This window comes from Vidua chalybeata, chromosome 1 (genome assembly GCF_026979565.1).
Source record: "Vidua chalybeata isolate OUT-0048 chromosome 1, bVidCha1 merged haplotype, whole genome shotgun sequence".
Classification (NCBI taxonomy): domain Eukaryota; kingdom Metazoa; phylum Chordata; class Aves; order Passeriformes; family Viduidae; genus Vidua; species Vidua chalybeata.
This window is the reverse complement of record NC_071530.1, coordinates 148,935,919-148,953,193: the sequence shown is the minus strand read 5'-3', so window position 1 is coordinate 148,953,193 and position 17,275 is coordinate 148,935,919. Positions and strand designations below refer to the sequence as shown.

The window sequence follows — 17,275 nt, the reverse complement described above, 5'->3', positions numbered from 1 at the left end:
GGGGCTTTAGTGTGGGCTCAAGATTGGATTAATTCATTTGTATTGATGGCCAGAAAAGAGGAACAATAAAGCTGTAGTGATTTCTTGAGTTTTCACAGAGATAGGAAACTCTGGCAGGTAAGGGAAGTCTCTCAAGCGTCAGACACTGGGGGAATGTTGGGAAAAGCTTCTCCTTGGCTTCTCTTGCCATTTTCCTTGAGGGCAGGACATCAGAGGCCTTTTGTCTGTCCTGTGTAAGTTCCTACCCTTCCCTTGGATGAATGCAATTCAACCATTTATTCATAAGGTAAAGACATCCTGCCCAGATGGGCTGTTGTTTCTTCTTTATCTGGTGGGTCTGAATTAGGTAGATGCTTAAGACTTCCAGTCCGGGTTTCAACCTCGAAAATGTTATCTCCAATCTGAAGATTCCAAGCCTTGATATTGCTGGTGCTAATTCCTCTTAGCTGAGCTCATGGCATGTTCTGACCGTGGCTGGTGTTACCACAGCTGCTGCTGGAGGGGAGATGCTCTCCCTCACCCTGATCGCTGCTGCTTCTGCTTCCCTTCCTGTCCAGCAGCTTCAGGCAGCTCTAGCATGGAACTAAGCCAGTCCTGAAAACCAAATCACCTGGGTTTTTGTTTTGATTTCCCCTCACCCCCCTCCAATAGTTTTTTGAGCCAGTATTTTGGGGGGTCAGCAGAGCACCATGGCAGGTGGCAGGGCGATGGCTGAAGCTCTGAGGGGCAGCCAGGCATTACAGGAGCTCAGCTGGAAGCAGGGGTCTCTCTTGTGCCTCTCAGTGAAGTAAACCGGGGCTCAAGTGTTCAGTTTACTAGCAGGAAAGTAGTTCAGAGCACTATGCCAAAAAGATCAAGTTTGGTTTATTTTTAACTTCACATTTTCAAAACTGCCTCCCTACTGGCTGCTCGCTGTGAGGAGGAGGAGGAGGTAGGGAAAGCTCTGTGCACTTGTCCAAGGCCTGGAGCAGAGCCCTGCAGTCCTTTGCTCTTTGCAGCCAGCAGACTGGAATGATGCTCTAGACTGGCAGGCAGGGAGGAGGTGCTCTTTGCTCTTTTTCTCTTGGACTGCATTGATTTCACAGACACCATCTGCTTGTGGCTGACTAATTAGGAGCAGTAGCCAAGAGGCAATTTTCTTTCTCCTTTGACATGCAGACTCATACCACTTTGCCATCAGACTTTGAAATCAGGCTGGTAGAAGATAAAACTCAGCCACTTATTCAGGAATTGCTGAGAGGAGGGATAGCTGTGTTCTTAATGGTTCCTCACTGAATAATGAACTTAGATCTGGATGATTTTGTGTCCCACTGATTCCCAAACTAGCACAAAAGGAGTGAAGTTTCCATTGTTTTAACCTTTACATAGGAGAGCCTGGTGTTGGTGTGTGGCTTCTTATTGGAGAGCCTCCAGCTCAGTGCTGGGGTTTCCTTACGCCTCTTTAGAGGCTTGTTGTAAGACCAGACTTGGCAGATTTTAGGGATGAAAACTGTTTGAACTGAAAGCTGGTATTTGGTGTTGAAGGCTTTGTCAGAGGCCTGGGTTAAGTCACTGAGAAACACATGGAAGAGGTTTTGCTAAAGATACCACTCTGTAAATAATTGTGGTGTTCAAGGTCAGATCACTTGCTCCAAGGGGCTTGCAGTTTCTCTGGTAGTCATCTGGGTAGGTTTTTATGTATGTAGATACATAAATATTTTAGTTGCTTTCCAGAAAAGGAAGTGAATCTTCATGGTTTTCTGGTAAATGCTTTTTATGAAGAAGTATAAGATTCATGCAAAACTGAAACGAATTTCTTTCTTGTTTCCCTTTCCCTAGAATATGACAGATACCTAGCATCTAGCAAAACCATGGCAGCAGCTTACCTTGACCCAAACTTGAATCACACCCCAAGTTCAGGTGCAAAGACTCACCTCAGCTCTGGGATGGAGCGTTCCCCAGGGGCCATGGAACGAGTCCTAAAGGTTTTCCACTACTTTGAAAACAGCAGTGAACCGACCACGTGGGCCAGCATTATCCGGCATGGAGACGCTACTGATGTCCGAGTAAGTCCCTTTTTTAGCATCCTTAGGTTAAGTGTTATCTTAAAAATGGGAGGTAAAAATCTGGAGGCAAACAAACACAAAAGTTTCATGGTTTATTTTAAAAGAATCTTGACCTGTTGTATATTTTGAGTAAATTCAGGTACTTTAAGTGGTACCAACCTGTGTGACACCTCAAGGGAGGAATGAGAGCTGGGATGAAAGTGACATTAAATGACATTTTGCATGTTTTAAAGAAATAATAAGAAATGAATGTGTTTAATTGTAAGATGTGTGTATTCACGTGGTTAAAATGTTTAAATATAATGTGTACATCACTTAGGGAAAGAAATACTGTTTGGAAACTTTTTCCCCTATAGTGGGGGAAAATGGAGCTATGAAGAGGCCTTTTTTTCTCCCCAGATAGTCTGTTTGGCCATCCTCTCCCCCTGCTAGTCACCTGCTGCTTGTATTTTTACAATATTGTCCTTTGGTTCATCTATGGAAAAAACCCAAAGGTTCTGACTTTTTAAAGAATAAATACCTGTAATCTTAGAGTTCTGTGGAAATGTTATATATGCATGAAAATACTTTATTGTGAACTGACATACTCTCTAATGCTGAGATCTTACCTTTTCTGCATTTATCCTTTAAATTTTTGAGGTATTGTGGTATCTAAACTGTAACAAGCCCAGTTTATTTTAACATGTCAAATGCTTTTGTGGTTTGCTTGTTTTTAATTATCCTTCAAGAGCAGAATCTTGCAGGGTGGTAGGTGGTATGTGGGGTTGTTCTCTGCTGTGAGGTACTTGCTGTGGAAGCAGGTCCCCATCTGCTCCTTTCTTCCAACAGTTCTTCAAATTCCTCTGCAAAGATGTGATTCTGCTGGAGAGAGACTTGTCATGGAGTGAAGGAGACTTGTTTTCTCATTCTGTCCTCTGTTAAGTTTCCTTTGTGCAAGAGAAAATGAAATTAATAAAAAAGCATGAAGCATTTTGAATGTTTAATTCCCTTTCCCACTGTTTATTTCCTAGCATGGCTGCATGTGCAAAGGCCCAAGAGCATTCTCAGTGGAGGAGGTCTTGTGATCTTGAACACAGACCTGTGAAATCCAGGGATTTTCATTGGTGATGATCAGAAAATCTGTCTCTTGTCAATTCAATAAGCTCCTATCTGTGTTTGTGGATAATGTGATGAGTGGGCAGATCAGAGGTTTCAACAACAGAAATCATTGTCATCAATTGCATACATTTTTTTACGTGGAGAAAAGTTTTTTTGGGTGCCACTTGAAATTTTTTTTTGCTCCCTGACTTAAGTATTAATGGTTTGCTATCTCTAATCTGATTGATTTGTTTCATAAAGTGCATTACTTGGTACAAGAGCAGGAAAACTATATCTCAGTACGTTTTTAACCTTGCAGACCTCTCCTGTGGATAAACGTCCAGGGCTCTTAATGTGGTACTTGAAATGGAGGCTGTCTTTCCAGAGAAGTATGTAAAATCCTGGAAAACAAAAGCAGAGGTTAAATCTGTTTTTTTTCCAGCTCAGGAATACCTGTGGTTATGAGCTTTAAGGATACAAAACTTGGAGTTGCTAAGAAATTCACTGCTGAGTTCAGTTGGCAGTTATGTATCATTTCTTAAAACAAGAATATGCCATTTTTTTATAAAAGCAGGATTAAAAAAAACAGGCCCGTAGCAGTTACTTGATGCTTGCCTTAATTTTAAATTTTACATGTACTTTTAATTGGATGGATGTTTCCAAAAAGAATGGGATTTTTGTATTGTTCTGATGGGTAGCTGTTAAACTTCCTTCTTTTAGCAAATGTCCTTCTTTTGTTATTTTGTTCAACTGGGACAGTGACTGTTGAATGTGAATGTGCAGGTAGTAAAGGTCTAGCACTGATGTATTACCATGACATTTATTTTAGAAACAGTAAACCCTTGTTGGAGTACAAGCCTACATTCCACTGGAATGACTGCTGTTCGACCAAGCTGAATAATTTAAGATTAAAATAGCCTGTAAGGTTTTTATGCCTCCTTTTGTGGAGGAGATGTCTGCCATTTCTTCTGAATTACAGCCTGAGGGAGGAGACTGGAGCTGGGTTTGTTTCCAAGGAGCTCTGAAGGAATATTCAAAGGTGAATGTCTTTGAGACAGTTCTGCAATTAAAAGGAAAAGAAATAAGGTCTTCCAAGACTACTCCCTGGTCAGCACAGCTGCTGGGGTGATAGCCGGGGAACATTTTTACTATTTGGGGTACATTTCCAGTGTTAGAAGTCAGACTTAGTCTGAAATCTCCAGATGAGCCAATTAAAGGTGTTTCTGCTGCTAAAGCCAAAGGACTTCATGGAATGTACCCAGGGAAAGTAAAGTTGGAATTTTCTTTCCTGATTTGTGGCTCCTAACATCTTGTGTTTCTAACAAAGTGTCGTTTGCCTTTGTGAATGAAGGATGTGTTTGACAGTCAAAGCAGCAACGAAAAGGTCTTTTCCTCTCAAAAAAAAAAAAAAAAAAAGGAGAAAAAAATTATATCCTAGAACAAAGAGTAGAAACAGTGATTTAGCTGTATAACTCCTACAAAATTCTTTGGTCATGGGGGGAAACACTTTTCATTAAAACTCAGGTAGTTAAGCTCATATGAACAGAAATCAGCTTTCTGTAGGAGTCCCTTAAAAGGCTGGACTGTGATTTCCTTGCTGTTAGTCTTAAAATATCTTTCACCAAGACAACAGTGTGGCTACACGTAGGCTTTGCTTTGAGGAGAGCTTTGGGCTGTGGACCTCTGCTTATTCTGGATGGATTTAGTCCCTCAAAGACTGCTCTTTCCTCAGGGATGAAGGCTGTGCTCTGCAGTGGATGCAAGAGCAGCTTCTCAATTCTGGGAAGTGCTTTCTTGGATTTCAAAGAACTGGCATGCTCTCATTACCCTCTTTTTCTTTGGTGTTATACTAAAGACATGCTTCATTTCCAAAAGAAAGAAAAGGCTTTTATGAATGTGCAAACAGTAGTCTCCTCCTGTGTAGACACAGCCAAGCATTTGCCAGGGGAAGAAAAGTTGTTTATCTTCCTTGTTTATCTTGGTATGGCTTGTTTGGATGTGGTGTCTAGGTGCTTGTGTGCGCAAAGGGATTTCCAGGCTTCAGGCTTGGAGAGAATGCAGGGCATTCTCTGCCCTGCTCACAGCCTCAGGTGTGGCATGTGAGGAGGTGGGTGTTGCTGAGATGGAATTTTTTGGTCTGAAGTGCACCCTGAAAGTAAACACTGCCACTGGGTCTTGATCAGCACTTAGGAGAAAATCACCTCTGTTTTCAGATGTGGTTGAAGCAGAATTGTAACCATAATTAAGGAAAAAGAAAAAAAAAATACTGCAATGCATGTAGCAGATTGAGTGGGTAGAGAAGATCTGGAATTTTTAGAAAACAGGCATTGGGAAACCTTGAGTGAATTCTTACAGGTGACTTTTGGTGAAGTGCAGATCTGTGCAGTCTTCTTTTCCACCCCAGAGGTGCTCAGCTTGCATTGATTACACCTTTTTTAAAACTTCTAGCCTTTAAAGCTTGTCCTTGATTCTTAAGTAGTAATTGTGAGAAGTAAAGACATTATTTATGTGGAAATAACAACCACAAATCTCAAACCAGGTTATTGCCAGACATGAGTCGTACCTTGATTATCAGAAAGGATTTTTTTCCTTCCAATTTTGTTATACTGTCTAAAACCTAAGCTGGATAGAGATAGCATTAAAACTTTTAACCTGTCAGATTAGTCTTTATTTTTGTAGTTGGAGAGAAGCATGGTTAGAGCTCTTGAACAAATAAAGATAGTGTTTGGGTTTCTCTTAACCTGTTCACAATTCAAATGTCTTTTTCTTCCTTTTCTATGCAGTACCACCTTGAAATGTCAGCTTCCTTAATGTTGACAGAATAAGAGCTCAAAAAGCTGAATTTAAAAAGTGCATCCTTAGCTAGATCAGAGCAAATTCATCAGCTTCCCTACCCACCTGCAAGATCTTACTCCTCACAGGTAGAAGGCATGTGTGCAGGTTGGAAGGTTGTGTATTCTGGTCTGTTCCCTGAGCCAAGTGCTTTAGGGGAAGGGCTGAAGCACATTCAGCTGGGTCTTCACTAAAGCAGATAATGGAGCTGTGTTCCTGTGTTCCTATGTGTTGCATCTTCTTTCCTGTTTGCCTCTCCCATTCAATCCATGCTGTACTTTCACCTATTGGTGTGAGAGAGCAGAGTATTTGATTGGAGATCCTGTTTGTGGTGGAGGGATGGGAAGACCCTGCAGTGCAAAGGTCTGCAGTTCAAATGCTGTGCTGGTTAAGACACGTGTTTCATCTGGCAGCTGTGCCAGCTTCCTTCTTGCTGTTTGTTTTCTCATGCTGGCATAGGTGGTGTGACTGTTTTGGCAAACTCAATCCAAGTTAAAATGAATGATTGTTTTGCTGTTGTTTTAAATCCAGATCAGTTCTGTAATCTTGTTAGCTGCATTGTCTTGCAGACTGACACAGCTGAGAAGGCTGGGGGGAGAAAGGAAATGCCTGTTTATGCTGGCACCGTGCTGCTACTGCACCACGAGGGGACAGAGTATTAAAGCCTTCCTGATGAACATCCCTTGTCATCCACAGCAGCATTCCTGGTTTCCAGACGTTTCCCAAGAAGGATATTCCCTGTTCTGAAAAAGGGCAAGAGGCTTGTCAGTCCAACCTCAGTTCCAGATGTGATTCCACCTGCTCACTTCCAAGTCTCTCCCTCTTTTTCAAACCCGTGTTATTTAGAGCCAATATCTGAATAAAGGTGCCAGACATCTACTGTGGCTACTCTGGAACAGGTCTGGGCTACACAGTACTGATCCTGGTAGCCAGTAGTTGAACTTGGTGCTACCCAACTGTGGAATGGCCAGATTGCTGCTCAGTTCCTCCCAAGCCAGAAGCTTGAAGAGTTGTAGGAGAATGGGCATGGGCTGGAGCTGCTCTGGTGTATCTACTGCAATCTGTAAAGGAGATGCAAATATATTAATTGGATGAGTTTTTATCTCTTGGGTTTCTTTTTTAAAGTAGATTCCTACTAGATTTAAAACAGATTCTTACTAGATTTAGTAACAGGGGAGCAGCTTAGTCACACAAAGCTCTGTGGAAAGAGGCTGTGAGCGCTGGCAGGAGTCAAAGCTGGATTAGTATTTTTTGGTGAAGTCAGCTCTTTACAGCAATGGCTACATATTCAAATCTCATTTCTACATGTGTACAGTGATATATGTGCTTTGAGGCAGTGGAACTACTTGATGTATAGAAGCAGACTGGAGTGCAGCAATTCAAACATCAAATAGATGTGTGTAAAATGTATAAAATCATTCCTGGTCTAGTATAAGAGCTAGAAAATTGGTGTGATTTACCTTTTTTTCCTTCCTTTTCTCTGCTGTGTGCCTGCATGAATTGTACCAGATAACAAGGCATGGTTGTATTGTTATTTTGTAGGTGCCTCCCTTCTGAGAACCTGAGAAAGTTAGCAAGAATTCGAAATCATGGATCTTGAAATGTAAACAAAAAATTGTGTGGTATAGTGTGATAATCAGTATACTAAGACAAAAGTATCCTTTGGTACCTTTCCAAAACAGGCTTTGGGATGCCTGTTTTACTTTTGCAAAATACTCATGATACCCTTAGATGAGACACACATGCAAAATAACATTTTAAACCTAATCTCAATAGCCCTTTGACATTTTTCTGAAAACATCTAGATCTGTAGATGGCTTCGAGTCAACATCCTGCATCAGTGTTTAACTGTACAAAAACTGGATCCAAGGGGGCTCTTTGACTTTGCCAGAGCATCTGAGGATAGGGAGTAGTGAAATATAGAATCAGAGAAAAATCTGGGTTAGAAAGGACATTTAAAGGTTATCTATTCCAGCCCTGCTGCAACAAGCAGGGACATTCTCAACTAGATCAGGTTGCTCAGAGGCCAGTCTAACCTTGAGTGTTTCTGGGGCATCCACCACATCTCTGGGCAGCCTGGTCCAGTGTTTTACCCCCTCATGGTAAAAAAACTTCATCATAATATCTAACCTAAACATTCTCTCTTTCTATTTAAAGCCATTTGCCTGTATCCTATCACTTTGTACCCTTGCAAAAAGTCCCCCTCCAGGTCTATTGGAGCCCCTTTAGGCACTGGAAGGGGCTCTAAGTTCTCCCTGGAGCTTCTCTTCTCCAGGCTTAGCAGCCCCAACTCTCTCATCCTGGCTCCATGGGGGAGCTGCTCCATCTCTCTGATAGTCTTGGTGGCTTCCTGGACCTGCTCCAAGAGCTCCATGTCCTTCCTGTGCTGGGCCCCCAGAGTTGGATGCAGCTCTGTAGGTGGGGTCTCACCAGAGGGGACAGAGGGGCAGAATCCTCTCCCTCACCCTGCTGCCCACACTGCTTTGAATGTTAAGCAAGTTAAATTTATTGTCAGCTTTTAAAACAGCGTTGCACTAATTTGGGAAGTGTGCAATAGGATTAGAAAAGTGCTGATTAATCCAAGAAGACTGGAAAGCAGGGCTGTACCAGCTCTGCTCTGCCAGTGCTGTCAGAGTGTGCTTGGAAGGTTCCTTGTGGAATTCTGTGTGGGTGTGGAGAGGTATTTGGGATGACAGATCCGAATATGGTTGAATATGAAAGGCTCTGAGGCACTTGGGTGGATGTGTTGCTTGAGCTGAGGTGTCTCTGTGCTGGCATGGTGACAGGATCCTGGCCAGCAGGACAGCCTGGCTTCAGGCTGTGGTTTCAGTATGAACCTGTTGGGCTTCAGGGGCAGAGTTCTTGTGCAGCCTCATCAGTTTCCCAATCTTGTTTATCATATGATACACAAATGTGCTTGCTGGATAAGCACAGTAATGAGAAAAAGGGGAATGTGGGCTTTGTGCTTTGACTGTCAGACAGCATTATCAGAGGACAGCCCAGATTTTGGTGTAGTGGGCACATTCTAGAGTTCTCCTTTATGGAAATTATAAATTAATTTTCATCAGACCTTTGCCATTTACTTTTGTTCAGCTTTTCATTTAAGCCCCTCATAGAAATCTGTCATCAGGAGTTACAATACTTGGTATATAAATAGTGTTTGACATATTTGAAGTGCTGCACAAACATTAGCACGCTGTGCGCCTATGTCAGAGTTGCTACTTAAAGACTTTTTCTGGTGCAAGAAACTTTCTCCTTCCAACTAAATAAGGAAATTAGGTTTGTAGTCACACTGGGAGTATATTATTCTGTCTTCACTTTATTCATAGTAGCACATCAGTCTTGTTAATTTACAAGCAATCAATTAATTTTCACTCATTTACAGAAGCAAAGTATTATTGATACGTACTGGGAGAGCCAAGGGTACTGTGTGCCTTTCGGCCTTTCTCTGGTCTGTCTTGATTTTTCAACATTCTCCTAAATATACTGTACTGTAAATTCTAATTTTGGGCACATTCTCCTAATTTAGGGCAAATATTAATCTGTTTTTTAAATTATCTGTGATGCATATCTGTGGGTTCTTTAGATAAATGAGTAAAAATGAGTGCTATCCAGTTTTCTACCTATAGAAAAAGCTTTTTCTTCTTCTCTCTGGGGTAAAGGGAGGGAAAGGTCACCTATCCTTTGCCTGTTATTGATAAGAAATTCCTCTGAAGGCTTCCCAATGTCTCTTGCTCAGCTGTACTAGTCTATTTTATGTTCAGGATGTAAATGTCAGCTTCGGAAACTTAATTAAAATCAATGTGATTACAGTGAACCGCATTCAAGTGGCAGATGATTGTGTGACTGCCTTGCAGTTGTAGGGAGCTGCTAACAGACACATGAGAACTCCTCACAGGAATTCATATTCATGTAGGGATCCCCTGTACCCAAAGTGAAATCTCATTCTGGAGGAGATTTCTGCTGGAGTTGAGCTCTCCAACAAGTACTTCTAGCTGTGATTAATTTGAGGTCAGAAGTTTGTGGTCCAGGTTGAAACTGATGGTCCTTACCTGTTTTTTTCCACTCAGCAATCCATCTGAGGAGTTTCCTGAGCTGAAATGCTGGTTGCACTAGAGTCTGGAGAGATTTCAGATTTCCTTGGCTGTGCTTCCAGCTAAAAGATTGTGGTGACATGTCTCAGCAGGATGCTGTAGTTGCTATTGTGCAGTGGTTAAGCAGTTAAGTTGTTTGTCTGGAAACTTCTGATTAAACATTCTCATCACTGCCACAGAGAACATCAGGCTGCTTTGGCAGGGCTCCTCACAGAGCCACTGTGGCAGGAACAGAGGCTGTCACCCATCCTGGAGTGATGGCAGTGGCTTTGTTGGACACTCCAGGCATCTCCACTGGGTCTGTGGAGGTTGCCCAGGACCTGAGGAGACTCTGCATGTTGTTTACTACTGATGGGAGTTAAATGCACTGACCTGATGCTGGCTGCAGTGCCAGTGCAAGCCTTGGGGATTAATCTTGGAATGTTTGGAAAGAGCAGCCAGGGCTGAGCAAGTCCTGGGGCTGGATGAGCCTCCCTGTTCTGTGCTCCCTGTTCTGTCCTGATGGGACGTGTGGCTCTAAATGTTTTAAAATTCAAATCCTCTGGTTTATTAATAAAAAAGTATATAAGCAAAGAGATGTTTTACTTGAGACTGCAAACCAGTCATTTTGAGTGCCTTAATCACTATGTTTCCTTATTTCTCCAGTTTTTGGTTCTGACTGTGAATTGATAGCACCTGGAATGAGCTCTGCAGCTTTCCTGAACAACAGCGAAGAGAAGCTCTTGATGTGTTTGTTTCATATAAAGCACCACTTCTTCCTTCCTGACAATACATGGCTTTTTAGAATATATTTTCCAACACTTGCACATGACCTCCTGTGCACCCGTTCTGCTGTCTCCGTAGGGTTTGTGCTTTTTCCTGAATTGCAGCATGTACTAATTGTTGCTAATTACTTTCTTGGGCTGACAACAACTATCTCACCACATACTTCACCTTTCACACATAAATCAGAAAATATGTCTATTTTTATTTTTGATTTTTGATTCTGTGATAGGTTTAGACCTGATTGATGATACAAAAAAGACAGAGGCTTTAAATCTTTCTCAATTTTGGTGGGAATTAGGACATCTGACGTCTTCAGTCCTTTTGAAATCCCAGCCTGAAGACTAGAGAGGGTCTGAGATGTCCATCTTGATTCTTTCCTGAGTAAGCACTAATGGTTTCAGCTGAGCCTTATGCATCAGTAGCCTCAGTAATTCATGGTCGTAGATAATTTTACCATAATTTTTTCCTTTCCAAAGCCACTTCTTATCACAGCAGGAGTAACTATCATCTGAGAACATGTACCTCCATTTTCATTATCCAGTGATAGTGTCAGGGATGGGGGGAGGGGTGGATTTCCAAAACGTAATGCTGTATGCTGCATGCTCTGTGCAGGGTGCAGGAAGGGATGAAAATGAGTGAATCTCTTCTGTTTGCATAGAGAAGAGCTGGCACTATTCCCTTGGGATGAGAGCTCACCTGCCAAAATGTTAGGCTTTACTAACTAAGCAGAGCTTGTCCTTTGGGTGAAGAAGAGGTTAAATATGCCTCTGTCTCTTCTGGGAGTACTTGGTGGTGGTGAGTGTTTCCAGGGATACAGGCAACTGTTCTCCTTTGTAGTTTGTGATACAAAGAACCTCAAATGCAGGCAAGAAACAAACTTAAACAATTTACATTAAATGCAGATTTAAAACCCGTTCACTGACCTGATAATAGACCTTTGGAATTGCTGGGGAAGGTTGCAAAAAGTGAACTGCTTTAAGAGGGGACAGGATGAGTAATTGGAAGAGTTTCACTGAAGGCTGGTGAATGACAAAAACAATGCTTGGCTTGGGAAATCCACTGGGATAAAAATAGTCTGAGGTTAGGAGAGCACTTGGGGGAAGTGTTCCCTTGTGCTTGCCTGGTGTTGCCTCATCCCCTGGCACCCATCTGTGGCCTCTCTGGTTCCTCCTTGAGTTGTTTTACTGAGATGCCTGCAGGGAGCTGCTCGTTTGCATCAGACCTTTGTTCCCGGCAGCCCGGGCACCTTCTGGCTGGCGGGACAGGCTGTGGCTGGTGGGGCTGTGGTGCTGCCAGCTGCTCGAAAGCTTGGATTTGCCCACAGTGTTGTGAAGTTTCCCTCCCACACAATACTGGCCTCTGCAAGCCTCCTGCTGGCTTTGCTGCTGTCCATCTTCCTTCAGGTCTGGGCTCGCCATCCACTTTGCGCTGGATGTCCAACCCCAGGGCATGGGAGGCAAGGGAAATTTGGGGCACTGCAGGCCCTGAACCAGAAAGATGCTTCTGAGGGTGCTCACATTGCTGCTCGTGGACACAGGGTCCTGTTGGGCTTGATGGAACCCCTTCTAACTCATGAACTTACTAAACATGGCTTGTGTTTCCTTCCTGTACGCTTGAAAGAATTTTGTTTTACATTTCTCTCTGCACTGTGTTGCTTCTGAGAGATTATTTAAAGGTTGCAGCTTGAGGAGATGTGTGAGCTGATTTAACAGCTTGATATCACCTCACCAACAGCATGATTCCACTCCTACATGTGTCATCTTCCCCCTCTATTCAGATTTAGTGCTTTCTTAATTCTCTTTTTGCAGTTAGTTTTCTGCTTGCTTAATTTGCAGAATCAAGGTTTTAAACAATTTCTTTGAGGTATAAAACAACAAATTTTGGGAAGCAGTCAGAGTCATTTAGATTGGGAAAGACTGCTTAGGTCATCAGATCCAGCTCTGAGCCCAGCACCATGACCAAGTTCACCACTAAACAATGTCCTCAAGTGCCACATCCACGTGGTTTTTGAACATTTCAAAGCATGATGACTCCACCACTTCCACAGGCCAGCCAGTTCCAAGGCTTTTACCCTTTTATGAAGAAATTGTTCCTAATACCCAATCTAAACCTTCCTTGGTGCAGCTTGGGGCCATTTCCTCTCATCCTATCCCTTGTTCCGTGGGAGAAGAGTCTGACCCCCTCCTGGCTTCACCTTCCTGTCAGGGACTTGAGGAGAATATTAATGCCTCCCCTGAGCCTCTTTTTCTCCAGGCTGACAGTACCATCCTATAGAAAATCCCCTCACCTGACTCACTCCAGGTCACCTCTGGCTCCTGTAGAACGTCCACTGGTTATGTGCTGATGTTTTGTTGGAATTCTGAGAAGAATCACTTGTTCATCTCTGCATGCATTTGTGTGTGTATGTGTGTGTGTGTACCTGTGTGAGTGTTTTCAGTAGGAAATTTTCAGACCATTCCAAGCACAGAAGCAAAGGCCTGGGAATCACTGAGAGAAGAGTCTGGGAGCAGCGATAACCCGGCTCCTGCTGAGCTCTGAGCTCCTGCAGCAGGGATCTGCTGCCTTGCAGAGAGACATGGCTTCCCTGGGACAGGGAAGGAGGAGGCAGCAGAGCTCCTGCTGGCCCCCTCATCGGGATGAGAGCAGTTCAGCCTGGCATGCTGCACCTGAAAGGGTGCTCATCCCTGCTCCACTAACACATTTGGTTTTGAATTACTGCATGTCAGACCTTTCTGATGGCTGGCACGGCAGTCTGCTGCTGGTTTATGTAAAAGGTTCCTTTCTTGGGCAAGAGATCTTCAAACTCTGAAGTTTATCTCAGGGCAAACAACATTTGTTGTGTTTGACAATGCTCCTAAATAATTGTCTCTTGCCTGGTTTTATAAGTAATCTCTACTGAATCTCAAATGAGTCAGGGGAGGAGGGGGAAGGAAATCCAGGGGCTGTGGTGTGATCTATGAAATCCTGGCTGTTGGGGCACTGAAGTGGATGAAAGTCCAAGATGATTTTCTGGTTCTTGATGGAGAGCGACTTTTAAAGGCTGCTGGTGGGTTTTTTGAACTAATACATCTTGCTTTCATCCACAAACCTGCTTTTGAAATTTTGGCTTTTATGTTACTGTGTTTTACATAGAGGAAATACTGGCCTAAATCTGATAAAATGCATGGAACATATTTACTGATGTTTTCTGAAGTCGTGCTGGTAAAACCTCAGCAATTGTAACTGGTGTGTGAAAGAGTAGCTTACAATAAAATATGTTTATTATTTTTAATAAAGTCCCTACCTATGTGCTGCTTAGTATTTTGTGTAGGGTATTACATGGTAATATTTAAAATGTGTATATATATATATATTTATTGTATTTTACAGCTTATAAGGAGTGTGTATTTCTCTGTTTTAGGGCATAATTCAGAAGATTGTGGACTGTCACAAAGTGAAAAATGTGGCCTGCTATGGGTTACGGCTCAGTCACCTGCAGTCTGAGGAAGTTCACTGGCTACACCTGGATATGGGGGTGTCCAATGTGAGAGAGAAATTTGAACTAGCCCACCCTCCAGAAGAATGGAAGTAAGAATATAAGTCTGTTCAATGTCAGTCATATAAGTCCTCCTGCCTTGTTGTAAAAAATACTCTGTAATTTGGTTTACTAAGAAAGATCATCTTGTATTGGAATAGAGCTGGTGGAATGGGAGGAAATATACCCACCAAACATCTCTCTAAAAGCTGTGAGCAATATTTTGTTTGCTTTAAGGGGTTTTTGTTGTTGTAAGGGGTTTCTTGCAAACTGAAGAGAAACCTTGGATTTAGAGGAAACATGAAATAGGAACAGAAATCTCCTAGATATTTATGCTGAAATCTGCAAGTTTTGTCATACGTAAAAGTTTTAGGATAAGAATAGTTTTCCTAGTTGTGGTATAAACACATGGCTGCAGTTTTAAAAGGATAAATCTTGTTATTTAAATAAAGCCAAAAGGATATTGTTAAATACTGGTTGTAATTTATAGACTGAACAGTAGAAGTGTGATTTGAAAAGAGTGAAATGCAGTCAAAAATAATTTTATCCCTCTGCTTTTGAAAAACTTCTCAGTTGTTAAACTTCATTATATTGAGACCTAGAGCAGTAACTGACATCTGCCTTCCTTCTGACTGTGATCTTCTCAAATTATACCAAGAGCAATGAACACTAGAAAGATAACTGTAGAATTTTGGGAGTTTTTCTTAGCCTGGGCACATTTGCTGAGGTTTTTCATGATGCTGGTTAGTTGATTAAAAGAAGTGGCATAACTTAAGTTTTTTCAGCTTTTTAGGTGGTTAAGGTGGTGATACCCACTCAGGAGGGGAAGGAAAGTCTCTCCACTTTCCTGGTAGAAAGACAAGAAGAAACTAAAATTTATTTGTAGAAAGACACAGTAGTCTACTAGAGAAAATGGGGAGCTCAGAGTTGTAAAATACCAATAAACCAAATAGAGATTAAACCAAAGAGTAGATTACTGTAGCTCCTTGTTCTCTGCAGGGGCATTGTGCATCTGTTTCTGTGGTTTATGTTCATAACCACAGTTGTGCTGAAGTTGCTGGTTGTTTTAAAGGATGCACATACCTTCTGCAAAAGTCTTGTAAACAGTCTATACATAATTTCTCACAAGTGGAGTTATTCTAGCAGATGTCACATTTGGTAATATTCAGTTTGTAAATTATCTTCAGGGTCCCGATTTTAACAAATTCCACAAATTCAAAGAAATTAGGAATATTTAAAACCTGTGTTTCAGGAATGTTGCATATTCTCTTTTATGCGTGTTATATTTTATTGTTTCTGTGATCTACACAGGTATTTTCCCTCCCAAGAAGTTTTTCATTGATAATATTGTGAAATCACACCTTAGAAAGGAGGAGATTCCTGAATGCTTTCTGTGATTAGTGGTGTTATCAAGTGGTGGATGAGATGTGAATAATTTATGTTGTAGAAATTTGTTACCTAGTGTACCAATGTCAATTCCATGTTTATAAGGCAGTACAACTTGCATGGTACACATTGCAGAACACATTTAATTGGTTTTAAAAACAAAGTTAGATATTGTTTTGAAGCTTATGGAAAGGAATTGTGTAAAATGCTCATGAAAGAGCTATGATAAGGTGTAAATTATTCAATACCTTTCCAAGTGTCATTTAATGTGTTATCAAATACATGCAGCCTGACATACCTTTTAAACCCAGAGAGATTTGCTGTGCGTAATCAAAATGCTGCTGTCATATTTGTAATGCCAAAACACAAAGTGTCTAAGATCATATGACAGTACTTGTAGAAATATTTAGAGTACTAAAGGAGAAGTAGTCTTGGAATGGTTCTTAAACTAAAAACTTCATATAGTGTTAGTAAACCACTCAATATTTCATGTGGTTTTTTTTATTTTTATCATCCAAATTAAGGGGTTGTGTATTTACAGTGTTCAGAAATTAAATCTTGGAATTCTTCTGGACTAATCCAGATACTAGAAGTTACATGAATTGTCAGTAGGTTGCACACAAAAGTTACCAGGATAAAATCCATCACCCAGCTGGGTGAGCCAGGGTTAGCAGGATGTGGGGCTCTTAAATCATAGATAACAACAACCCTCATCATTTTGTGTAATACTGAGCCTTGAACAGCAGGCACAGCTTCTGTCCTTCATGTCTCTGACAAAACTGCTCTGTGCCAGGGCCCTTTTCCTTTCACTGGTGTTTTGTGTCACACAAAAGGAATTTCAAGAGGTTCACGTAACAAGTTGTGTGTGTTGGAACACCCTGTTCCCCACAGGACAGACACCTTCCAGCTCTGTAGTTTGGGTTTGTAAAGCAGGTCCCTGTAACCAGGTGACATCCATGCTGTGGCTCTGACAGGTAGGAGACACCCCAGTGCTCAGCAGTCCTGGACTGTGAGTTTTGATAGCTGTGATACAAAAGCCCTGGCACAGATACAAGGCCAGATGATCTGTGGGATGGTTTAATGAGTTGACCAAGTTGATGTAACAGATCTGTCCCTCTCCTTGATGCATTCTGTCTTCTCTGGCTTCCAGTTATCCAGTCCCTTTCCTTCTGTGAGCCTTAATACTTCTATAAGCCTGCAGCAAGCTGATTCAGTTCATTAAACTCACACAAGACTTCCCCTTTCTCTGCCCTTTTGGTTCTCATCTTCTCTGTTCTGGTTACTTTTCTGTTGACGTGAACTGAATCAGAACCTGCTTGGAGGCAAGGTTGGGATTGGCAAGATTATTTCTTTCAGTAACGCAAGTTATTAAGAGTTGGATCATCCTTTCTCTTTTGGCTCTACCAGTTGCCCTGGTAGTGCTTGTTACTGACAGGGAAGCTCCCAGACCTGCTCAGTGGTGTTCACTCTGCTGTGGATGGGTCACTTCACTGCACAACCTGTGAGCTCTATGGATGCTCACCTTTGTGAGGTGTGTCAGTGCTTCTGAGCCCCAGTGGAGG

General features: G+C 42.0%; 1 protein-coding gene across 11 annotated transcripts in view; it reads left to right on the top strand.

Annotated features, from left to right (window-relative positions):
- The window catches only part of PTK2 (protein tyrosine kinase 2), a 189,215-nt gene that overhangs the window by 80,687 nt on the left and 91,253 nt on the right, over positions 1–17,275 (top strand). For all 11 annotated transcript variants that reach the window (XM_053952284.1, XM_053952551.1, XM_053952463.1 and 8 more), the window contains 2 exons: positions 1,819–2,045; positions 14,214–14,380. In XM_053952284.1, the coding sequence (XP_053808259.1) occupies positions 1,851–2,045; positions 14,214–14,380 (362 nt within the window). In that variant the 5' untranslated portion in view covers positions 1,819–1,850. The remainder of the gene's footprint in view (positions 1–1,818; positions 2,046–14,213; positions 14,381–17,275) is intronic.